The following is a 26,663-nucleotide window of genomic DNA, read 5'->3' as shown; positions in this document are numbered from 1 at the left end:
AGTGATGTGAAAGAAGCCGTTTCTGCAAGCACGCCAGAAACAGAGTCGGCTGAGGTATGCAAAAGCACATTTGGAGAAGCCAATTTCTTTTTGGAAGAAGGTCCTGTGGACTGATGAAACCAAGATTGAGTTGTTTGGTCATACAAAAAGGCGTTATGCATGGCGGCAAAAAAACACAGTGCGTTGAATAGTTGACAGATGCACAGTGACCCCATCTGCAGCAAGTTGATGCTGCAGCTCTCTGGAGCTGGTCTGAGGATTGTCCTTGACTGATCTCACCATTCTTCTTCTCTGCCTTTCTGATGTTTTTCTTGGCCTGCCACTTCTGGCCTTAACAAGAACTGTACCTGTGTTCTTCCATTTCCTTACTATGTTCCTCACAGTGGAAATTGATAGGTTAAATCTCTGAGACAGCTTTTTGTATCCTTCCCCTGAACAACTATGTTGAATAATCTTTGTTTTCAGATCATTTGACAGTTGTTTTGAGGAGCCCATGATGCCACTCTTCGGAGGAGATTCAAACAGGAGAACAACTTGCAAGTGGCCACTTTAAGCAGCTTTTCTCATGACATAGGGTATACGTGAGTTCCGTGACCTGGAAAAAAAATTCCCCAATCCCCTTAAACAGTCCCCATGACCATCTAAAGAATAAACTTCTATCATACACAAAACAGACTGAGACATATATTGGATTTAATTGGCCACAGCAGCCATTTTATTAAATAAAAGATAACATAACTTTTATAACAACCCAGAATAGGAGGGGCGGTCCTCGAAGCCCCAAAATTATAGAACTCAGCCTCCCAAAATTCCACAATGTTCAGCCCAGGATGAGTCTTACCCCCAGCCGTAAAGCACCAGCTCAGGGATAGCTAACACCCAATCCTGGTCCACCGAACCCACCCCCATGCCAGGGGCCCATAAATCCACTTCACGCGGGATAACCGTACCGCACCTTGTTAAATTCTCTTATGGGGGGTCCAGGACCTCTCAAGATCCCCCCCCCATTGAACCACCATTTACCATTTCCACCGACTTCGAGGACCTCCACCCCCGCCAAACTGCCGTGACAATAACCTAACAGCATTCACAGAACAAAATAAATACACTTAAACGTCTCTTAAAACAGAACCCGAAGCCTCATGGGCGACTTTCCTCCCCCCATTACTCTAATCAAAAAAGGGAGGGTGGGCGGGAGATTCCACACTTGTCACGCAGGCACCTAAAATGGATGCCTGCTTGAGGAGCGTGCCCCTTTTTATGTGCCCCCTCCCTGCAGTCCCCTGGTTCCACCCCCTTCATTCAAAAAATGCCCCTTAAGCCACCCCTTCAAATTCCAGTTAACCCTTACCACTGTACCCCCTCTAAACTGCTCCAGCTCCCCAGGTCCCACGTAACCCCGTCATGGCGGCCTCCCCTTAAGTGCCGTGGGCCCCCCAGTACGGCCTTTCTTGACATAGGGTATACGTGAGTTCCGTGACCTGGAAAAAAAATTCCCCAATCCCCTTAAACAGTCCCCATGACCATCTAAAGAATAAACTTCTATCATACACAAAACAGACTGAGACATATATTGGATTTAATTGGCCACAGCAGCCATTTTATTAAATAAAAGATAACATAACTTTTATAACAACCCAGAATAGGAGGGGCGGTCCTCGAAGCCCCAAAATTATAGAACTCAGCCTCCCAAAATTCCACAATGTTCAGCCCAGGATGAGTCTTACCCCCAGCCGTAAAGCACCAGCTCAGGGATAGCTAACACCCAATCCTGGTCCACCGAACCCACCCCCATGCCAGGGGCCCATAAATCCACTTCACGCGGGATAACCGTACCGCGCCTTGTTAAATTCTCTTATGGGGGGTCCAGGACCTCTCAAGATCCCCCCCCCATTGAACCACCATTTACCATTTCCACCGACTTCGAGGACCTCCACCCCCGCCAAGAACACGAATGGCCTGACACCTTAGCCATTCATGTCCCTCCACACCTTCAAGCTTAATTCAGTGCCACTGCGGATGGCCAAACACCACATATCATTTCCCACCGCGTTCAGGTGTACTCCATCAGCTCTCCAGTAAGCTCCTTGACCCGATTCCAAGTCCACATGTCTCACGGCCAACGCGCCATTCCTCACCATAAACCGAGATATGGCCCTGTTTATTTTGATCCGAGCCCTATTCACCCCCTCAAGGGACCTAGCACCTCGACAACTTTTACGTGGAATGATGTCAGACCACACCAAAAGCACCTTTGGAAACATGACCCAGAACCTCAGGATATCAAATTTAATATCCTTAATCAGCTCCCTACAAGACCGTTTAGCCAAATCATTTCCCCCTAGGTGAATCACCACAATCTCCGGCACTCTATCCAGTCTAACAAAACGATGGAATTCCGGTAACCATTCCTTCCACACCATCCCCCTTTTACCGATCCATCGCAATGTCACTGTGTCTCGAGAAAGACCCAATTGACGACCGTCTGGACGAACAGCAGCACGCAACGCAGCCCACACCACATACGAGTGCCCCATGATCCAGACGAGCACCGGATCAGCCCCTGCAACAACGAAAGAAAATCAACAAACAATTAACTTACCACAACCCCTAATTCACAATAGGTTTGGGCGAACATACGACCGGAATCTTGAAGATTCCCACCTCCCAATTCTCCGAACCACCTCCTCACCAAGGCCCAACCTAGCAGCTTCGGTCGCTGCCCCGATCCTGAACGAGTGACCGCTATATTGTGCTGCAGATAAGCCCGCTGCGGCCAAACATTTCCTAAATACCGAAATAAACTGAAAACGGGACAAGAAAGATCCATTTTCGTGCACCAAGAATGGCTCATCTAACACACCGCCCTTTGCCATGTACTCCTTCACGGATGCCACCGGGCACACTGGGGATCCTTCAACATTGAACAGCACCACTTTGCACCCTTTCCCGTACACGTCCGTTTTGGAGGCTTTAACAAACACCACAACCTTGTTCCCTTCAACATCAACGTTTTCTCTCAACAAAGTACCTTTTTTACTAACGGACGGGCTAACCAACTCACCTAACCGAAATGCCCAGAAGAAAGCCAAAGAGAAGGCTACCCGGAACAAAACCACTTCCCATTCAGAAAAACACACCTCCTGCAACTTCCGACCAATGGCTGAAAGCACCTCATAAGACACGGGTCGCCGCCCGTCCAAAGCCTTCCAACCTTTCTTCCAACCCCGAACAACTTGCCGAACCAAAAAGGATTTCGTTATGTCCTTACATCCCCTGCATTTAAGGTTGAAGGCTAGCCCCGCCAAAAACTTATTCAAACGTGTAACCGACCAACCTGCCTCCCAATGATGACCGAGGAATAACAACAAACCATACTCCTCCTCTATATCCTGATCCAGACTTGACAACCAGGATTCCCACAGGCTCCACGCCTGATTATAATGAGACCAAGATGAATCCGCGAGCGATTTGGAAAATAACTCCGTTACAGCCCTCGTGGCAGGTTCCATAATTCCACCGGACACTCCAGACCCACGCTCTCCGCCTGTGGTGCCAAATCCCGGAAAAGCTGCCACTGAAATTGAGAAAGAGCAACAACTATTGGATCAGGCGCTGACAAGTCTACTTCAGATACAAACCAAGAATTAAACTTAAGACCCAGAAAAACCAAGTGTTGCAAGACCTTCACTACTGCAGGGGTAACTGCTGACAACGAGTTTACCGCCGTCACTGTTCCTACATGCTCGCAATGAAAAGAAATTTTCAAATTCCTCAACTTGTCGCCCCACAGGGCCAACGCAACTACCCTGGGGAACAAATGCAGCAGTAACCGATTGTTTGTCAACCCTTCCACTTTCCATTCTTCTGGCCAGGCCGCTGCCGACCAGCTACCCTGAAAGAACAGACCAAAGCCGCTCAGTTCAATGACATGAATCAAAATGCCCAAGGAGGCGGCATCTGCCACAGGCTGAATCCACAGAGATCTGCCATTGTACTCGTCAAGAAAAGCCGCCCACACCTTCAAATCATCCCGGAACTCTTTCTTTATCCTGATGAAATGCAAAGGGGACTTCACCCCTACCGTTGCCAAGGATAGGCGGCGGCAAAACGCTCGACCCATCGGCATGATCCTACACGCAAAGTTTAGTTTCCCTAACAATGATTGCAAACTGCGCAAATTTATCTTCTTCAAACCAATCGCATTAACCACATCCTGACGCAACGCGGTAAGCTTATCTGCAGGTAGCCTACACTCCATCGCTACCGTGTCAATTTCAATGCCTAGGAAACTCAACACTGTCACCGGACCAACTGTTTTGTCCTCCGCCAAAGGCACACCGAAATTTTTTGCCACACTCTCCATTGTGTGCAACAAAATCGAACAATCTGCCGATTCCGCTGGCCCTATAAACAAAAAGTCGTCTAGGTAGTGTGAACATGAGCGAATCCCAGACACATCTTTCACCACCCATTCTAGAAACGTGCTGAAGGCCTCAAAGTAAGCGCATGAAATTGAGCAACCCATTGGAAGGCAACGATCAACAAAGAAGCCGCCATCCCAAAAACAACCTAATAAGTGCAAACTGTCGGGATGAACTGGCAACAAGCGAAAGGCCGCTTCAATGTCAGTCTTCGCCAACTTAGCCCCCTTACCACATGCTCGAACCCACTCCATCGCTGAATCGAATGATAAATACGACACCGAACTCAACTTGGGATCAATACCATCATTGACCGAAGATCCCTTCGGAAACGATAGGTGATGGATTAACCTAAATTTATTAGGTTCCTTCTTAGGGACCACACCGAGAGGTGACACCCTCAGGTTTGCAATCGGGGGGGCGACAAACGGACCTGCCATTCTTCCCAGAGCAACTTCCTTATTCAACTTATCTGACACAACTTCCGGAAATTGTAACGCCGATTTCAAATTTTTTCTTTTTAAACTAACGTCCTGCTCAACACAAGGAATTTTGAAACCTTCCTTAAAACCGTCGCGCAATAAAACCGCAGCTGACCTATCAGGGTATCTACTTAGAAAGGCCTCCATCATGACCCACTGCACTGGAGTCACCCCTTTTTTCAGCGGACTCTCCAGCTTTTTGTCTGTTACCTCTGAAACATGCCTAAATTTGCACTTACTCCCGAATCTGCATACCCCATCATTGAAGGCGAAACACAGTCCCTTCTGCAAAGCCGCCGAGTGCCCTGACTGTCCCGAACTCCCGGCGCCCCCTTGAAAAGGCTGGCTGGTCTGACCTAAACGGGCTGGGACCATAACTCTCATCCACAACGCTATGTCCTTGTGATCCCACCTGATATTTGGCCTAAAGGCTTTCCGCTGACGAAACTGTTCGTCATAGCGTAGCCATCCCTGTCCCCCATAGGTCCTGTAAGCCTCCCCTATGGCATCTAAGTAACAGAATAACGCCGAGCAATTTTCCGGGGCCTTTTCCCCAATTACGCTAGCCATAATAGCGAAAGCTTGCAGCCAATTTGAAAATGATCTGGGAATCAGCCTAAATCTCCGTTTTTCCTCATCTTCCTTTTTGGAGTCCTCCCTTCTAAGTCTATCCAAGTTAAATCTCTCTAGGGGTAAAAGTGAAAATATTTCTATGTACTCCCCTTTCCAGATTTTTTCTCTAACTTCTTGCTTTAAGTGTGCCCCTAACGGGCCCTCAAAGCAGACATAGACCTCCCCCTTTGCTGCATCATCCAGTCGCGGGACGTCCTCCTTTTCCTTATCCTGCAAAGCTCCTTCACCTGACCCATCAATCAATGACCCGGGCCCTACGGATAACGCCGGTGCTGCTCCGCTATTCTCCCTTGATGAGCCCCCAGTATTTGATGCAGGACCCGCGCTGCTGGACGTACCCGTAATCTCGGTCATCTCTCTAGACCCCTCAAGCGATCCCGTATTACCTAACCAAGCCGCTGACGGCAAAGACCCTCTGCTAAGCCCGGACCCCCACAAGCCCGCTAGCTCCCCTAAACCTCTGAGGATTAAACCCATACCCCCACTAGCAACTCCCGGGGTAATATCAGTATTCCTAGCTTCATGGAAAACTAAGCCTGGCATATTAACCATAGGGAAAATGTTCTCACCTACCGGTAGCTGCCTGGGTGCTGTGAGCCCAGCAGCCGAAGATCCAGCTCCCAGCCGAAGGTGTCCTGGATCCAGTCCGGCTTGATCTGCGATGTTGACCGCCGAGCTCCTGGCGGCCATATCCGTGTACTGGCGACCCGATGATGCCGACGACTGCCCTGGCGCTGCGGATGGGGAATAGGCCGAGCCAGCATCCTGCCGCTCGCTGGAAGATGTGTGGCTCCTTGCCACGGATACGTCCCTTGTACTGCCTCCCGAAGCGACGGAATGTCGCCTGCCTGAAACTGGAAAATCCCGGCCATCACCAGCAGAGGGCGCTGATCCAGGAAAATCCCGTCCACCACCAGCAGAGGACGCTGATCTAGGAAAATCCCGGCCACCACCAGCAGAGGGCGCTGATACAGGAAAATCCCGGCCATCAGCAGCAGAGGGCGCAGATCCCATCACATCCTGGCCACCACCAGCAGAGGGCGCAGCTGTGCTGTAAGCTCCGGAACTGTGCGCTGCAGAGGGCCGCACGCTGATGCCAGGGCCAGCAGACTGCCGCCCGCATTGTCCCCGTCGCTGAGGGGCCACCGCACCCGGCCCCCGCCTCCTCGGCTGTCTCTGCCTCCCACGCTGAGCGGCGCCAGCGGGCATGCTGGCGGCCGCCGCTCCGGCTCCTGCTCCTGTCGTACCTTGCCGCCCGGACACAGAAGGAGGGGAGGAAGGATCCGCCCCCCGTTGTAGGCCCCGCCGCACTGGAGGATTCCTCCCGGCGCTGCGCTGTGAGGTGGAGGGGACAGCGCTGCTTACCGGAGGGTCCCTGGAGGGGCTCCTATTTCGGCGCCGGGCCCTGGGGATCACGTCAGGGCTTAGGCGCGCCGGAGGCCTGGACCTCCGCGGCCGGCGCCCGACCTGCTGTGCCTGCGATGGAGCATCCGATGTCCCCTGGAGAAGGCTGTTGACAGAAGCATTCAGCCAATCTGTCCCCTGGGAGCTGGCTGCCGCCCGGAGACGCTGGAGGATTGCTTCAATTTCCATGCTGGTAAGTGTAACAGAGATTCCACACTTGTCACGCAGGCACCTAAAATGGATGCCTGCTTGAGGAGCGTGCCCCTTTTTATGTGCCCCCTCCCTGCAGTCCCCTGGTTCCACCCCCTTCATTCAAAAAATGCCCCTTAAGCCACCCCTTCAAATTCCAGTTAACCCTTACCACTGTACCCCCTCTAAACTGCTCCAGCTCCCCAGGTCCCACGTAACCCCGTCATGGCGGCCTCCCCTTAAGTGCCGTGGGCCCCCCAGTACGGCCTTTCTTGATTGCATACACCTGGCTATGAAGTTCAAAGCTCAATGAGGTTACAAAACCAAAAAAAGTGCTTTAGTAAGTCAGTAAAAAGTAGGTAGGAGTATTTTAAACAAGAAAATGATAAGGGTGCCTATACTTATGCACCTGTCAAATTTTGTTTGAATGCAGATTGCACATTTTCTGTTAGTACAATAAACCTCATTTCAAGGCAGAAACATTACTGTGTCCAACAGTTATTAGATATATGAAACTGAAATAGCTGTTGAAAAAAAAAAATTTTTTATAAAACATTAAGCTTAAGATTAATAGGGGTGCCCAAACTTTTTCATATGACTGTAAATGCCTATGGGGCTTTTAAGTGTGGGGTCAGGAGGCCTATCGCCAGCGTCAGGCATGTCGGACTTGTGAAACATGCCTTGGTAACAGCTGATTATGTGATACTGTGTTCAGCTAAAGCTAGGGCTACATGTCAGTTTGTCAACCTGACCCAACACATAAGGCCGGGGTCACACTTGCAAGTGCAATGTGAGAAACTTGCGGAAGTCTTTCGCCTCAATACCCAGCACTGTCGCTTGCAGTTCGGACCTGAGCGTTCAGCTGCATAGAAATACATGCAGCCGCACACTCCGGTCCCGAGTGCTGGCTGCAGTTCCGGGTATTGAGGCGAGAGACTCCCGCAAGTTTCTCGCATTGCACTCGCAAGAGTGACCCCGGCCTTAGCATGGTGATAGCGAATGTGGTCGTGTTGTAGTCCAACATTTACAACAGGTTTGGATTCCTGATGACCTGTGTGTTGCAGATCACAATATGACCACATCCACTTCCATTATGCCGCTGTGTGACATCGCAATCCTACAATCTTTGGCTACGTGGTGGGTCACTTGACCGAGCTCACTGTGTTGCCCCAGTCTAATAGATGGGGGACATTTGATGTAACAGAAGTTTCTCTTAGGGTTCGCACACTACTGATTTTCTCAGACAACTGCTGTCCATGGTTTTCAAAGATAGCACTTGTACCTATGATATTCTGTGGCTTGAACATTTCCAATTTTTTCTCCAAATGTTGGATCAAAATCGGCAATGTAAGTCTATGGGTCCGTGAAAAAAATTGGACCACACTGGGATGACATTCAAGTGGTCTGATCTTCATGGACTGACAGAATGGAGAAGGTGGAAAACCTTTTTTTTTTCTCTCCACGTCTGAGAAAAACTGATGCCACTTTGATCAAACTCTGATCAGACTAAGGCTGCTGTCACACATTCAGTATTTGGTCAGCATTTTACCTCAGTATTTGTAAGCCAAAACCAGGAGTGGGTGATAAATGCAGAAGTGGTGACTTGTTTCTATTATACTTTTCCTCTAATTGTTCCACTCCTGGTTTTGGCTTACAGATACTGATGTAAAATACTGACCAAATACTGCTAGTGTGACGGCAGCCTAAGGCCACAAAATCTCACCCTCAATATTTGGTCAGTATTTTACATAATTTTACAAGTGGTGATGTGTTTCTATTATACTTTTCCTCTGATTTTTTCACTCCTGATTTTGGCTTAGAAATACTGAGGTAAAATACTCACCAAATACTGGATGTGGCCTAATCGGACCGGTTTTCTGGGATGTGGCAAAAACAGTCATGTGACCCTACCTAGGCTTTTCCCGGAGAGTATTGCATGAGTTTTTGACGTTGCAGATTTTCTGCAGCATTACTGCACCTGTTAGGTGACTTGCATTTTTGTCGCTACTTTTTTTGCGTTTTTGACTCTGTGTTTTGTGTGCCATGTTTTAAATAAAGTTGTTTTGTTTTTGGTACTTCCTGGTATTTAGCTTTGACAAAACTTTATTGATACAGCCATACGTGCATTATATGCATTTTTAGTGCATTTCAGCAGCAATGATCATCAACAACGCATAGTGGGAATGTACGGTAACTGAAAGTGGACAAACCAATTAATTTACTATTATTTCACATATCCAGTTTTTTAGTAACATTATGTAAGAGCTCACTGGCACATCCTAGACTGCCAAGAGTTACAGTGGCTTGCAAAAGTATCTTCCTCCCCCTTAGCACCTTACCTATTTAGTTACATTACAACCTGTGTTTAAATATTGTTGTAATCTGATTTATGTATGATGTATCAGCACTAAATAATCTTAAGTTGGTGAAGTGAAGTGAGAAAAATATAGGCATAAATTCAATTTATAGGATCAAATAACTAAAAATTGTCATGTGTATATATACTCATCCCTTTTGCGATGAAGCCCCTAAAAATTTCTGGTGAAAGCAATTACCTTCATAAGTGACATGCTTAGTGAAAGAAAGTCCACCTGTGAGCAATCTAAATGACATGTGTGTCAGTATATACACACCTTTGTTGTCAGGTCACAGAGGCTACAACACCATTAAGCACCACTAACCAAACAACACCATGAAGACCAAGTAGATCTCCTTACAAAAATTGCAAGGCTCGTTTTCAGTTTGCCAAAAGACATGTGGAAGACTCCCCAAATGTATGGAGGAAGGTGCTATGGACAGGTGAGACCAAAAATTAACTTTTTGCCAACCAAGGCAAACGCTATGTCTGGCGCCAAACCAACATAGCTAATCATCCCAAGAACACTATCCCCACAGTGAAACATGGTGGTTGCATCATCATGCTGTGGGGATGTTTTTGGGCAGCAGGGATAGGAAAAATGACCGATTCGAGGGGAAGATGGATGGTGCAAAATACAGGGATATTCTTGTAAAAACCTGATTCGGTCTGTCAGTGATTTAAGACTGGGATGGAGGTTCACCTTCCAACAAGAAAATGACTCAAAACAAACGTGTAAATGTTTTGGAGTGGCCTAATCAAAGAGCAGACCTTAATTCAAATGAGAGTCTGTGGTCAAACTTGAAGATTGCTGTTCACCAGAGGAAACCTCTAACTTGTAGGAGCTGGAGCCTTGAGGAATGGGCAAAAATCCCACTGGCAAAATGTGGAAAACTCATAGAGACTTATCCAAACTGACTTGAAGCTGTAATTGCCACAAGAGGAGGCTCTGATTTTAGGAGGTGAATAGTTATGCACACTGAAGTTTTCAGTTATTTTGTCCTATTTGTTGTTTGCTTCACAAAAAAAGAAAACCAAGTGTTCACAGTTGTAGACATGTTCTTTACAAACCCTCCAAAAAACAGTGAAATTCCACATTGTGAGGTCGTAAAAAATAAAAAAAAAGTCAAGGGGCTGAATACTTTTGCAAGCCACTGTAAGGTTAGAAAAAGTTATATTACAGTAAGTGTATACTTTCCCTGCTTCAAAACTGAGACTATACTGGAAAAATTGAGACTCACTCATTTTAATAGAGCTAAAGTGAGCCGAGGCTATAAAAACTTACTTCTGACCTATTTTTGCCTCATTGAATTTTTAGACAGCAGACTCAAAAGCTCCATTAAATGGATTTATGAGGGAGAATCCAATCACATGTGGCTGCTGTAAGCCGTGTTTCTAACACATGTCCCCTCTCTATGATGCGAGTGTCCCTTTAAATCTGAGCAGGACTCCTTGACACCTTGCAGCTGGGTCTTATTCCAGTGGTTTCAGGCATCCTGCAGGCTAAAGTTTTATGGAAGTGCAGCCATGTACAAAAGGCAGCCCCGGAGCAGTGGGGGCTGGGCTGGGATAGTTCATTAAAGGACACATACTTTAGTTCTGTAGTTTTTACTTACACAGCTGTTTATTTCATAATTCGGACTTGTCACATGTGTAGCAGGTGTAGAATTTGGAAGATTTTCAATGTGCAGCGTGCGGTGCTTCCAATATCTTGTTTATGGCCTAAATGTTCGACCCCTCGCTGTGTGTTTATCTGTAGAGTAGCCGGCGTCACCGTGATAATGGCATCCCCACCGGGAAGGCCGCCGCTTCTACACCTTCCGCTACATTCCCATATTCCTGAGAGTGCTACCATCGGAGAATAACCGAACAATTTTTTTATTATCAAGTGACATCTTGGTTTAATTTTTTTTTTTATCATCCACTTTTTTTAACTGAAGCAGGTAGACTGTCTGAACTGTTTTACCTATTTTTTAAAGGTAACCTCTCACCTGCAAAAACGCCATTAACCTGTGGATATAGGGTTAATCTGCAGGTTAATAGCGTTATGCTGCCCGGTGTCTGCACGTAGTCGAACGCTGCGGGGAGAAAATTAACTTTATTCTCCCCGCCAGCATTCGGCTTCAGTCACGGGGTGGTGCGGGGCGGGTTCAGTCACCGCTCTGAGAGTACAGAGGGGCGGCGGTAACCACAACCCCTGCCCCCGACAGCCGGTCTCAATGCAAAGCCAGTGTCGGTCAGGGTCGGGGGCGCAGTTACAGCTGCCGCCCTCTATACTCAGAATGGTGATTGAACTCGTGCCGGCGGGGAGAATGTTATTTTTAATACTCTTTATTTTTCTGTTGCTAAAATCAGGAAAAATGTTAAAAAAGGGAAATTCATGTCTGTTATTCACATTTTTTTTACAATAAAAGCGTACCTCTAAAATGCATTTTAAATTTTGTTTGCTTTGTTAAAACTATTATTTTTGTTGTTTGCTGTTGTTTGTCTATAACAACCCAGCAGCTCCTGCTTCTACCCGGCACCCGGTGATCACATGACCAATGGGTCTGGAGGAGGAAGCAATGTTAGTGCTTCCTAACCTGTAAACACAACGCTCGTTCAGCGCTATGTATATAGTAACCATGCAGGCAGAGGTGGTAATAAACCATTTCTGCCTTCTCTATGCATACCTCTGCTGTGTCTTGGCAACATTTCCCCACTCCTGCAGCTGCATAAGCTCTGTGCAGCTACTTACTCTGTAATGAGCAAGGGACATTTCAGACTATGTCCTTTGCTCATTAAGGCTACGTTCACATTAGCGTTAAGCTTGTGCGTCGGGTTTGCGTCGGCGACGCAGCGGCGACGCATGCGTCATGCGCCCCTATACTTAACATGGGGGACGCATGCGTTTTTTTGTTGCGTTGTGCGACACATGCGTCTTTTTTGCCGCAAGCGTCGGACCAAGAAAACGCAACAAGTTGCATTTTTCTTGCGTCCGATTTTCGGCAAAAACCGACGCATGCGTCGCAAAACGCAGCGTTTTTGCGTGCGTTTTGACGCGTTTTTGCGTGCGTTGTGCGTTGCGTCGCCGACGCAACGGCGCACAACGCTAGTGTGAACGTAGCCTAAACACACCCTTTCTGTTAGGTCTTTCACTATGGCCAAGGTGTAGAAAAAGTGTCTGAAACACATGGAAGATGCGGTGCACTGCATGGCACAATGTGAGCCAGAATACTTGCACATTTAGCTTAGTAAGTCTCCCCCAGACTTTTTGGGAAATATGTGACAGCCGTTTTTTTTCACCAAATATCAGAACTGGATTCAAAAGGAATGTGAAATAAAAATGAAGGGCTTACATTTCTCCTTCTTGCATGTTCTACTTCTAGATTTCACTTACAGCTATTTTTTTGGGAAAATTGTTACTGCAATATTAGATGCAGTTTTTTGAGCCAATGCCAGAATAGGATCCAGCACGAGGAAGAGTAATAATTCATTCATTTATATTTCCCATGTCTTTTGAAATCAATTTTGGTCTTGTCTTAAGAAATTGCATGGAAAAACGGCCACAAAAAGAGCAGCATGTTTCCATAAACACTATTAATTAAAGGGAACCTGTCACCTGAATTTGGCGGGACCGGTTTTGGGTCATATGGGCGGGGTTTTTGGTGTTTGATTCACCCTTTCCTTACCCGCTGGCTGCATGTTGGCCGCAATATTGGATTGAAGTTCATGCTGTGTCCTCCGTAGTAAACGCCAGCGCAAGGCAATATTGCCTTGCGCAGGCGTATACTCCGGAGGACAGAAAATGAACTTCAATCCAATATTGCGGCCAGCATGTAGCCAGCGGGTAAGGAAAGGGTGAATCAAACACCCCAAAACCCCGCCCATATGACCCAAAACCGGTCCCGCCAAATTCAGGTGACAGGTTCCCTTTAAGATTGGTATTTTGCACTTATTCTGCCCAATTAGCCAGAAAAACTCCAAAAGTCGCAAACATTAAAGGGATTGTCCTTTCTTCAGCTACAAGTCTACAGTCACTCTACGGGATCATTGCATTGTGTCGGTTCTGGGACTGCGCAGTCATATTTGCTCAAGTTTACTATTTGCACACATCCGGCCACATTCCGACTAGACTGTTTCGATACACTTGCTTTGAGCGAGGCTGCATCATCTAGTCGGAATGTGGCCGGGAGAATGCATATCGTATACTTGCGCAAACATGACCACCCGCTCCTGGCATCAGAGAATCCTCGCAGCGCACAGTGCATGCAATGTGAGTATTCACAAGTCTTCAGTCACTTGGTGACTGCAGACTTTTACCCTAAAGCCATACAACTCTTTCACATCCCAAATCAGACATACACGGTTTATGCCACCAGATTGAATGTAAAAAAATACAAATAATCGACAGCTCAGTCTCATAGCTCGTTAAGCAGTTTAAAAGCAGATAACGAGTAATCAAGAATACAGTCCATTTGCTGCAGCGTGAAGATTGTATAGTCCACCCTCCTTACAAGGAACTGATCCGGATCAGTAATGCGGTTGTGTGCATGATGCTTCACTAATGGGATAACTTGCATAACTAATATTATTTCCCTGTCTTATGTAACCACAACTTGTTTTCGTAGGACTCTAACACTCTAACTCTTTAATTAGAAAATCATCTTCATAAAGACAATCTTCCTGCTGCATGATACAAAGCAGAAATGCAAAGCTTCCTACTGTAGCCACTTGTCTGGCAAAGTTTCTGTGCATCTGTGAAGACGCATCTGCTAATACTCTGTCTGTGCCTCATTGTCTCCTTACAGGATTTTATGGTGGATTCGATGGAGGGGGAAAGATGTGACTCTGTTATTAATTTAAAATCCAAGGGCTGCAGACCCGACTCCATAGAGCACCCATCAGCTCAGATACAAGTTGTGAGCGGGAAGGAGGCAAACAGTCAGCTCACCCCAGCAGAGGTGTCAGCCCACCTTAGACCAGGTTAGTGCTGCGTCCTGCATACATGCTGTATACATTTTGTGTCTTAGCTTTTACCTGGTTGTTGCACTTTTAACAAAGTCGTTGCCCAATGTTGACAACTGCTTTAAAGAGAAAATAAAAATAAAAGTGTTTTACACTTAGAAAAAATCAGCCTCGGCGTCTCATCCTGAGCACCTCTAGTGTTTACTGGGCCCCCGACATCATGACGTTGAGGGAGACCTAAAGCCATTAGGCCTCATGTGACTTTATGAGGCGCATCACACCGCAGTGATGGTGGCACTGGATGCATCTGCAGAAGGGAAGACTACCCTGGTCCGGCTGCCATGGAAGACCGCACCAGAAGCTCGAGCGAGAATCTGTTTACTCAGCTCTAATGGGAATAGATACTTAGGAAGCCCATTTTTTAAAGCTGCATATCAGAATAGCAAAATTCTGTTAGATTAACTTAAATTTGCACCTGATGTTTTTATAATATATGCCATCAGTTTTGTTGGCAGATTTGCAGCAGATACAAACTTATTTGTGTGCAGGAGGAGTTTACACTTTTCTGACAGTAGATGGTGATGTTGTTTCTGTTATATGCTTAGTTGAATGTATTGCATATACTTGTTGTACATTGGTTTCACCTTCTCTCTGGTAAAAGGTCCTTGAGACTTCCTGTTATGCTGCATTAAGAAGCTGATGCGTCTACCTCATGTTCTGTGTAGATAAAAGTTGAATTACCCCAATTAATCTATTTTCACAAGTTTATTCTGCGACTAAACTATGCAACAAGTTTGTGCTCTGTGGGATCCGACTTCTGGGGCCCCTACTGATCCTGAGAATTAAGGGACCGCAGTGCTGATGTAGCACTGCAGACCCTTCTATATATTCTCTCCATACCGATGCTCCCGGTCACCGGGCTGTACCAGGAGCTTCAGCGAACCCTCGTCAATTGTATGGGGATGCACTGCAGAAGTTCGGCGCCCCAGGGTCCTGGTCGTCGCAGTGGTATTGCTTCATCTCGGGGAGAGTGATGCTACATTTGGAGGCAAAGAAGGATAACTGCTTCCAGGTACCACAAACATGCAACACATTTCACACTCCAGGCCACCAGGGGGAGCTCTTGCTCCTATTTATTAGGTCACTCCCCACATTGGTAAAAACTGGTCGCCTGTAGGGAAAGTGGAGTCAGTTGCTGGCTGAGCTCCGCTCAGTTAGTTGGTCCCTGGCTGGGGTGGGATCCTGTCAGAAAACAAATAAGAAGGATACAGAGCTGTGTATGCCCTCAGAGCTGCAGCTCCTAGAAAGAGACATCGAAGGCAGAACTGTATTGCAGCGAGCGTGCAAAGAAGTCTTGGCAAAGGAGTGGATATCAGAAGGGGACCCGCCCTACACAGGCTGCCTCCTTCTGAGGCGCAGAATCCCAGTAGCCGGAACACCGAGGGAGTAACAATATGCCTTGCTCCAGAGACCGGCAGGACAGCTAATTTCACGTTACCTGTCCGCCCTACACCCAGGAGGCACGGTGGCACCCCTCAGAGGCTGGGGCGTGATAGAGTCCCTATAAACCGCCTCAAGCCACCAGTCATACGGGTTTGTCCTATCCTATCTGGGGGACAGAGAGAGAGACATAACATCTACAACAGTTGTGAGGACCTTATGAGAAGCTTAGCAGTAAGGGACTACAACACTGCAGCGCAAGGGAAGGCTACTGATTTCCACCTGGACAAGGGGACTCTGGACTTGCCTCCAAACCGGCCGGACTCTGCCTGCCCTGTGATCTGGTGTCCTGGACTGTGGATGCTGAAGTCTTCAGTAAAAGTAAAGAGACTACGAACCTGTGTCCTCGTTCTTCACTGCGCCTCTCACCATCCACCATCTACACACTGGGAAGCCCTAGGGATATACTTAACCTGTGGGAAGGTATACCATCTAGCTGCCATAACATCACCCCATCGGACCCCTTAAAGCAGCGTCGTCACCCTGACCAAATACCACAGGTGGCGTCACGAACACAAACTTTATCCCTTTAAAGACCTTTCCCTTTTACACGGACGTCCCAGGGCCACGGACCGGGTCAGCCACCGTGACATCCCCCTGAGAACCGAAGGACCCGGTACCGAGTACCCCACTGCCCCATGCGGCGATCCAGAATGCTAGAGAGCAAGTGACGGGGGTTGTACATCACTGCACCAAGGATGCAATCCCTCTATTTATAGGATTGGTGGGGTCTCGGAGATTGGACATTCACCATTCATAAAGCGATGGCGTATGCCAGTGATATGTCATTACTTTTTAACATGGGGATCTTTTAAGGCTTGAAACTTACTTATTGATAGACAGTTACACTTGGGTCCATGGACGCATAATTGCCACTTGCGCAGACCCTCGATGGCAGCACACAGTTTATACATGGTAAAGTGTAACAAATGAATTTAGACGTATTGCCCACTGACTGATATTTTGGCTCCTCTCCCTCTCCCTGCTATGATGTAGATGTGTGATAATTACGTCAGGATCCTGCCCCTCCGCCTGACCCCCCTTCCACATTTATAAAATTAGCGAGAGCGGGGTAAGGACAAAAGATGAACAAAACGTATGTAAAACCGATCTGTGACATTTCTGTATCAGTTTTCCGGCCTGAAAGGGTCACTGTCGTTTCAGTAAACCTATCTCCACTAGTCAGACCCCTGCCCTCCACCCCTGTAAGCTAGCTCTGCGGCACCATCATCAGCAACTCTTCAATTTCTCCAAACAGCTGTCAGCTACTTGTGGCAATAGGTCAGAGAATAATTTAAGGGATTGTCGGGGCACAAAGTATTGATGACCTATCTGTAGGATATCAGTAAGAGATTGGTGGCGTCCAACAACTGGTGCCTCCACCAATCAACTTTTATTTGCCCCAGTGATGCCCGGATGAAACCACTTTGACCCCTGTTCATCAACACATTCTTGATGAGGGGTTTGGTGGATTCATTAATAGGCTCGCATTCCCTGTCAGTAGGTTTTTGCTGCCCCTTCTGAGAGCAGCATAATGTAGGGGCAGGGATCCTGATTCCAGCGATGTGTCATTTCCTGGGCTGCTTGCCCTCATTTTGATAGAATTCTTGTTTTCTCTGCTGCAGATCTAGCAGTTCTCTGAAAGCTGGGCTCTGTATAACCCCGCCCCCACCACTGATTGGAAGCTTAATGCCAATTAGTGGTGTGGGTGGGGTTATACTGAGCTCATTAATATGGAGGACTACATGGCAGCATGCTTACTAGTCCTATAGTAATAATCTCCAGTGGTTTTGTGAAAACTACAGCAAGAAGCCTGATAAGTGACACATTGCTGGAAACTGGATGTCTCTCCCTACATAATGCTGCTCTCAGATTAGGTCACAAATCCTAGTGACAGATTCACTTTAATCCAGCACATCTTAAAAGTGGCGTTTTCCTCCGTACTTCTCACCACAAATCTTAATCAAATAATGATGTTTGGTGTAAAGTTCCCTACAACTCGTCATGAATTACACCAGCTGATGTCTCCACAGCGTCACCCATTTTGGTGGACGTTGGGTGGAACTGTATTGAAAACACCAAAAGTTGTAAAATTTTTGCACAACCTTGCTTTGCACAAAAATTTGTTGAATCTGGCAGTGAGCTCAACAGCTGAGCGTACCTCCGGTGAAATTGTAGAGGCTCTTGCTGGATACTTCAGCACAACAGTTATTCTTTTGAATAAAAGTATAAAATAAGAATATAAAATGAATTAAATTACTGCAGTTACCGGCGATGGTCAGCAGAGGCCGCTATACTTTTGACTGACGCTGAGCTTAGCAGCTCCCCATTCAGAGTGTACATCCGGTCAAGGCTTGAAAAAATATCAGCTGATCGGTGGAAGTGCCAGGTGTCAGACCCCCTACCAATCTTCTATCAATGACCTATGCCGTGTACTGAGCTTATCAGAACGGTCCTGATGTAGTGTCACCATGGCGCTTGCTGCGCTCTCAGGCGCACAGCTGACGACTGACAGTGACGTCAGCACTGATTGGATGGAGGGCTCATGTGACGTAACAACGTCACATGAGCCCCGGGAACATAAGTATCCACACCGCTGGGATGGCGCTGGAACAGGAGGTGAATATACTGTAGGTGCTTTTATTTTAATGGAGTCAAACATTCAAAGTGAGAAGGTTTTGTTCTAATAGTAGACAATCCCTTTAAGTTGAGATGTCAGGAAGGGGGCAGCTGCACGGTGCGGGATGGCAACATTTCCAGCTCTTTGGCTGTCCTCATCCATGTGCGAGACAGCAACAGCCAAAGGGCCACGTGTGACCTGCCCGATGCACTTTGGCCATAAATATAAATTGTGAAAGGCACAAAGGTCCAGTGTGAGCCCATTGGAGCCGATGGCAGCGGTACTGTAGATCTTTATAATACGGATCAGTAATGCTGCCATACACATAAGGTGTTACATGTTACACAGGGTGTCTGGACAGCTGACTTATTCCCACTCTCTCACCTGTAATAGCATGAGTTCTGCCTGCAATATGCACAGCTCCTCAGCACCTGGAATTGGGGTGAGGAAAAAATTGCAGCCTGCTGCATATGGCCAATTAAAACAGCCAAGACTCACCAATGCAAGTCAATTTGTGCGAGAAAAAAATTGCACGGCACTCGGACCATGCATGTTCTGTGCAATTTTTATGCATCATCTCTTAGGAAACCTGTCATTTCATAAGTACAGTAAATTCACAGTGTGAACCGTCAGAATAGCATAGAATAGATATACAGTATAGATAGAATAGATAGAAAGATGCCAGTGAGATATATAATTAGTGCAGTGCGTGTGTAGTTTAATGTACTTGTATTTAGGTAATAATTAAATAAATAAAAATTAGCGGGGGGTCAACCTTATTTTTATTAGCCAGCTGAGTGAAAGCAGACAGCTGAGAGCTGGCCTTTATAGTCTGGGAAGGGGATAATAAACATGGAGCTTCCCAGGCTGTTAATATCACTTCACAGCTTTCTACTTAGCCTTTACTCGTTAGTAAAAAGTGGGACCAGCCCTAAAAAAATGACGTGGGGTCCTCCCTATTTTGAATAACCAGCAAATGCTAAGTAGATAGCTGTGGGCTGGTAATAATAGACTGGGAAGGGGCCATGAATATTGGCGCCCTCTCAGACTAATAACTCCAGCCCTCAGCTGCCCCAGAAATGGCACATCCATTAGATATGCCAATTCTGGAGCTTAGCCTCTGCTCTTCCCACCCCACTTGCCCTGTTGCGTTGGCAAGCAGGAAGAGCTGAGGCTAAGCATCAGTGCTATTTCTGGGGTGGCTGATTGCTGGTGTTATTAGTCTGGGAGGGGGCCAAAATCCATGGCTCTGTCCCATGCTATTAATATCAGCCCACAGATGTCTGCTTAGCCTCTGGTTATTCAAAATAGGTGGGATCCACACATCATTTGTTTTGGAGTCCCCCTTTTTAATAACCAGTAAAGTCTAAGTAGACAGCTGTGAGCTAAAATTAATAGCCTGAGAAGCTCCATGTTTATTGCCCCCTTCCCATACTATTAAAGGGAACCGGTCATCAGGTTTGTCCCATGTGAGATAAGAACACCACCTATCAGCCCTCATATACAGCATTTTTAATGCTGTATATATGCTCCCAACCCGACTTGAGAAAGACCTTTTATTATACTTCCCTGCAAGGAAGTCGGGTCCAATGGGCGTCGGTGTCTTGGTCCGGTGCCTTCACTCTCCTTTGGATGCTGTCCCTATGTCTTCCCTGCAGGGTCCTCTCGGCATCACGCTCCTGTGCAGGCGTACCCTGCAGTGTGAATGCGCTGGGAAAGATCAAAGAGCCCAGGCATATGCGCACTGCAGTATCTGACATACACCTGCACACATCGAAAGAAGAAGGGAGGCGCTGGACCAGGACCAGCGACACCCATCAGACCTGTCCGCCCCATAGGTGAGTATAATAAAAGGTCTTATTCTTGTTTTACAGGTCAGGTTATGGGCATATATATGCAGCATTAGTGTATCCTGTATTTGAGGGCTGAAAGGTGGAGGCCGTATCTCTTATGGGGCGAATCTGGTGACAGATTTGCTTTAAAACCATCTCTCAGATGTCTGCTTTCCTTCAGCTGGTTAATAAAAATAAGGGGGATTCCACGCCATTTTTTTCTTTTATCTATTAGCTAAATACATGTACAGAAAACTACACACACAGAGCACTGGTGATATATCTCATTGACATATTTCTTTCTATCTGTTATCTATCTATCTATCTATCTATCTATCTATCTATCTATCTATCTATCTATAAGATTGTTTTATTAGTTAAAAACTAGCTTGAAATTACATAGAGAATTACTGTATATAAAAGGTGATGTTAAAAACTCATTGCATACGCATGGCATACGGATGCTAGGTGATAAAAAAAAACGCACTCTCCAACTTTCCTGGCTGAGAATCTCAGCTACTTCATATACGCAGATGTGAGCATACCCTAAGCCTAACTCATAGTAATGATCTCACCTACAAACTATGCCAAGCCGATTATATTGTATTACAAGTTTCAGGGTCATGAAATGCTCAGAGATATAATGACTGCATAGCTTATAATTGGATATTATAGGATAACAAATATCAACCTTCCATGGAAATAGTTACTTCATTCAGTCTAATGAGCGTGCACTCCAGCTTAATTTTTTGGCTATTAGGTGGTATGTGTGTGTAAGAATGCTTGCAAAAATAGAAGTGTTAATAGTTTCTTTTTTTGGCAAATAGCAAAGTGAATGAACAAAAGAGAAATATACTGTACTTTTTGTCAATAAGTGAGCCCTCTTTGCCTTCAAAACAGCCTTGAGGTCTTCTGTGGATGTAGATTTGTGTAAATCCTTCGAAAGAGAGTAAGCATCATCTGCCGCACTAAGTATCTTTGGCTAACCAATGTGTCTTTGGTCCTCTATGTTGTTATTCCTTGGTGTCAACAATGCTGAAAAATACAAGTAGTAACTCATCTACCATTGGGGAGGCATCAAATTTATTTTGCAGCAGAACAGCAATCACAAGCATACAACCAATGTCATTGAGATCTATCTTAATACACTGCTCAAAAAAATAAAGGGAACACTAAAATCCCACATCCTAGATATCACGGAATTAAATATTCCAGTTGCAAATCTTTATTCACTACATAGAGGAATGCGTTGAGAACAATAAAACATAAAAATGATCAATGTAAATCAAAATTAATATCCCATGGAGGACTGGATTAGTAATGACACTGAAAATCAAATTACAGGCTGATCCTACTTCAGTGGAAATACAGCAAGACACAAAATGATGTTCAGTAGTGTGTGTGTGGCCTCCACGTGTTTGTTTGACCTCCCTACAATGCCTGAGTATGGCACTCATGAAGTGACGGATGTTCTCCTAAGGGATTTTCTCAGACCTGGATTAAAGCATTAGTCAACCCCTGGACAGTCTGTGGTACAACGTGGGATTGGTGGATGGAACGAGCCATGGTATCCCAGATGTGCTCGATGTGCGGGCCAGTCAATAGCTTCAATGCCTTCATCATGAAGGAACTGCTGCCACACTTCAGCCACATGAGGCTTAGCATTGTCATGCATTAGAAGGAACCCAGGGCCCAGTGCACCAGCATATGGCCTCACAATGGGTCTGAGGATCTCATCTCGGTACCTAATGGCAGTCAGGGTATCTTTAGCGAGCACATGGAGGGCTATGCAACCCTCCAATAAAATGCCTTCCCACACCATTACTGACCCACTGCCAAACCGGTCATGCTGGAGGATTTTGCAAGCAGCAGAGCATTCTCCTTGACCTCTACAGACTCTGTCATGTCTGTCATGTGCTCAGTGTGAGTCTGCTCTCATCCGTGAAGAGCACAGGGCGCCAATGTCGAATCTGCCAATCTTGGTGTTCTCTGGCAAATGCCAATCGCCCTGCACTGTGTTGGTCTGTAAGCACAACACCCACTTGTCGATGTTGGGCCGTCATACCACCCTAATGGAGTTTGTTTCTGACCGTTTGAGCAGACACTTGCATGTTAATGGCCTGCTGGAGGTCATTTTGCAGGGCTCAGGCACTGCTTCTGTTCCTCCTTGCACAAATGAGGAGGTATCAGTCTTGCTGCTGGCTTGTTGCCTTCCTATGGCCCCCCCACACATCTCCTGGTGTATGGGCCTGTCTCCTGGTATCTGCTCCATGCTCTGGACACTCTGCTAACAGACAGAGCTACCCTTCTTGCAACAGCTCGCATTGATGTGCCACCCTGGATGAGCTGCCCTAACTGAGCAACTTCTGTGGGTTGTAGGTACCGCCTCCTGATACTGTACTGTCTAGGGTTGAGAGCAATGACAAAATGCTAAATTGACCAAAACAACAGCCAAAAAGCACAAGCACAGAGGAATGGTCTGTGGTCTCCCCCTGCAGAACTACTTCTTTATAGAGGTTTTCTTGCTAATTTGCTATAATTTCTACCTGTTGTCTGTTACACTTGCACAACAGCAGAAGAAATTGATTCACAATCAGAGTTGATTTGTAACTGGACAGGTTGATTTCACAGAAGTCTGACTCAGTTGGAGTTACATGGTGTTGTTTAACAGTTCTCTTTATTTTTTTGAGCAGTGTATATAAGCCTGCATCCACAAATCTGGTTGGGTCTCCAAGATGTTTGGAACAACCTTCCTGTAGCTTGAAGACGTCATGGCTGGTCCCACCAAACAGTGATTGAATGAACAAAAGACAAAACTAAATTAAGTTTTGTCTTTTGTTCATTCCCTTTCCTTTTTCTAATTTATAAAAATAAACTAATAACACTTCTAATATTGAAAGCATTTTTACTTTGCAATATTTGATTCTGTGCAACCAGGCAAGTTCTTCTACACCAAACTTCCCCTATCATCCTTTTATGGACTTTGTGCACTGGGGAACAGTCATACTGGAAGAGAAAAGAGCATTCCCCAAACTCTTCCCACAAAGTTGTAGCCAAACAATTGTCCAAAATGTCCATATATGCTGAAGAATTAAGATTTGACTTCACTGTAAACAACCCCCTCCTTCACAGATAAGGTTCTCCTAGTAATTCACCAAACCAAGACTCGTCTATCAGACTCCCACATAGTGCCGCCGAGCACTTATCCAATGCTCTAGAGTCCAGTGGCTGAGAGCTTTACACCACTCCCTGACACTTGGCATTGAGGTTTGGATTGCACACAGTTGCTTTGCCATAGAAATCCATGTCATAAAGCTTCTGGAGCACAGTTTTGGTGCTGATGTTAATGATAGAGGAGGTTTGGACTGTGCAGTCACTGATTCAGCAAAGCGCTTATTGACTTTTATGAACTATGCACATCAGCACTCCAACCTGTAGATTTAACGGTGTGTATATGTATATATATATATATATATATATATATATATATATATATATATATATATATATTTATTATGAGGCAGCGACCCCTGTTACAGCTAGGGGGTGCTGTTGGTGCTCCCCAGAATACACATGGAGGCATATGAAGGCCATAGGTGTGCATGGCAGTTGCAGGTGTAGCTGTGGTTGCAATGTGAGGCAGTGACTCATGTCACAGGTAGGGGTCACTGTGTCTTCTCCCCGGGTTGTGCATGCAGACGGATGAAGTCCATAGGTGTGCATGGGAGTCACGGATTTCCGGTCTGGGTTTTCCATGTGGCTGAAGGCCACAGGTTTGTGTGTGTTAAAAGCCCTGCAGTAGGAGGTATGGGAGTGTCAGGTGTGTGAGGTACACGTCAGTGTCAGTCTGGTGTGTGCTGGTGAGTAGAGCAGAGGCCTGCAGAGTGCTGGCTGAGTGCATGGAGGCACAGGCCAGTGGAGCCAGCACCCAGGGCAGCTGAATAGCCTGTCACCCACAGCGTATACAGCGATGCAAGTCGTCCATGGTACTGCTCTCGGATGTGGACAGTCCTGTGCCCGGAGGTGGATGTCCTGTGCCCGAAGAAGTCAGATGTGGACAGTCCTGTGCCCAGAGGTGGATATCCTGTGTCTGAAGGAATCTGATGTGGACAGTCCTGTGCCTGGAGGTGGATGTCCTGTGCCCGAAAGAGACAGATGTGGACAGTCCTGTGCCCGGAGGTGGATGTCCTGTGCCCGAGAGAGACGGATGTGGATAGTCCTGTGCCCGGAGGTGGATGTCCTGTGCCCGAAAGAGACGGATGTGGACAGTCCTGTGCCCAGAGGTAGATGTCCTGTGCCCGAAAGAGATGGATGTGGACAGTCCTGTGCCCGAAAAAGGACTAGCATGTGTAACGATTGCAAACAGGTGGATATGGTGCCCGGCTGCTATCCGGAGGATATCCTGGGCTGTGTACGGCTGTGTGAGTAAAGAGACTGTAAGAGACTGTGATACAGTGATGCAGGACTCCCACGGGATCTAGTCAAAGGGGGCTGGCATGTGTAGTGTCTGCAACATATGAGGCTGTGTGTATGGAGACTGTAATATGGCGTGCGGTCGCCCAGGGAATCTGGACAAGGGAAGTCTGGCCTGTTTAGGGACTGCAAATCTAAAGCCATGTGATATGTATTGCTATGTACTGGTGTGAACTGTACACTGATAATATACACTGAAGTTAAACACATTTGTGTGAATTGGACTTTAATGCTGTGGGGAAACGCATTAAAGAGACTTTTGTGTTGGAACTTTGTGGGTCACTGCCTCTTCACTGCGTACGATGCTACTGCAGCCTTACAATATATATAGATTTATTTTTTTTTTAAACCATTGCACATCAGAATATTGATATAGTGAAATCACCCACATGAGACTTGGTATCAGTAGGCGTTTTGCAGCTGAAATCTGTGTGAAGCCCTATTATTACTAAAAAAAAGAGATGACTCAATATTAAATCAACATTTAATATCCCCTCAGGCTTGACATAATACTGCAATTAATGGCAGGGTAGTTGAAGATTTATGTTTTTTGATCACTTTAGACTTGCATCAAAGGGTTGTTTCAACTTCTTTCTGTAACCATTTGTTGTGTTAATCGTTATTTTCTCTGTCGTTTTGGCTGAGTGCCCATGTTTGGTGCATTCAATGTTTGTTTTACCTTTAGAGATATACATTTATAATGGTCCTGAATTCACCTTTGCTCTTGTTTTTCCACTTATAAACTTGTAGCACTCTTCAAATACAGTTGTAGAATCTGTATTATTTATTAGAATTGTTAAAAAGATATTATATCACGTTCAAATGTATATAATCTGAAATATGTCTGCCTATATATATTTTGTATTTTCCTGGCATGCACACATTTGAATGTGACATAATGTCTTTTTAATAGTTGTAATAAATAATATATATTTTACCATTTTGAAGTGTGGTACATCATTTGTAGGATTTGTGGTTTATTTGCACATACTTCTCTATGTGCATTGTGAATAGTCCCATATATTGTGATTATTCACTTATAAACTTAGGGTCTACTTGTCAAACTTGGTTAGGGTCTACTTGTCAAATACGGAGAACCCATAGTTCCTAGGAACATGACCAGTGCCTTACTGGTGGCTACACTGATTCAGGTGACATTAGACAGTTTGGGGAAGGCCCTGTCCCATCGTGACTGTTTTACCGTTACAGTTTTGACCACTACTTTGAAGCATATAAAACTCCAAGTACCCATACACTATAATGCCGCACAAATTTGTACTAATCCATACTAATCCTAAGGAAGCCATGTGGATCGGTCAGAGATGCAACCTGTCAACTGCATTTTCTGTATTATGCAGCTCTGACCCTGTTCAGTGGATGCTGGTGTTAGCTGTCCTGCTGCTGCCTTGCGTAATTTTAGTTGGCGGATATTTGCTGGCTTGGTGCCTAGCTCACGTATAAACTCGGATGTCTTGTGCTCACTCAGTGCCCTCTGCTCCTTTTAAAAACCTCTGCAACCTATAAGCCTAGACTGCATTTACCTAGGTTACCCGTCTAGTGAGGCATAGCGAGGTGCAGTTGCCGAACTTCTACTAGGGAGAGACGATGCCGAGCCATCTCCCATGGAAATGAATCACTCAAATCTCACTCAGTCAATCCAGTCGCTCTCTCAAGAAAGCATCGCTTTCAAAGGACAATAGAGGCATGCAGTAGGCTTCTGTCATGAGTGTATTTTGCCCTCCTGGGAGATCTGGGGTTGGAAAGTCATTACTATTGTGAATTGCTGGTCATCCATGTAGCCTG

At 46.1% G+C, this 26,663-nt stretch overlaps 1 protein-coding gene across 1 annotated transcript in view; it reads left to right on the top strand.

The window, feature by feature from the left end:
* ITGB8 (integrin subunit beta 8) overlaps positions 1-26,663 on the top strand; it is a 154,946-nt gene that overhangs the window by 57,771 nt on the left and 70,512 nt on the right. The window contains exon 3 of the mRNA XM_077268726.1: positions 14,279-14,453. Coding sequence (XP_077124841.1) covers positions 14,279-14,453 — 175 coding nt within the window. The remainder of the gene's footprint in view (positions 1-14,278; positions 14,454-26,663) is intronic.

The sequence above is a fragment of the Ranitomeya variabilis genome, chromosome 6 (assembly GCF_051348905.1).
Source record: "Ranitomeya variabilis isolate aRanVar5 chromosome 6, aRanVar5.hap1, whole genome shotgun sequence".
In the NCBI taxonomy this organism is placed as follows: domain Eukaryota; kingdom Metazoa; phylum Chordata; class Amphibia; order Anura; family Dendrobatidae; genus Ranitomeya; species Ranitomeya variabilis.
The sequence above is the reverse complement of the archived record's forward strand: the minus strand, read 5'-3'. Positions and strand labels throughout refer to the sequence as shown.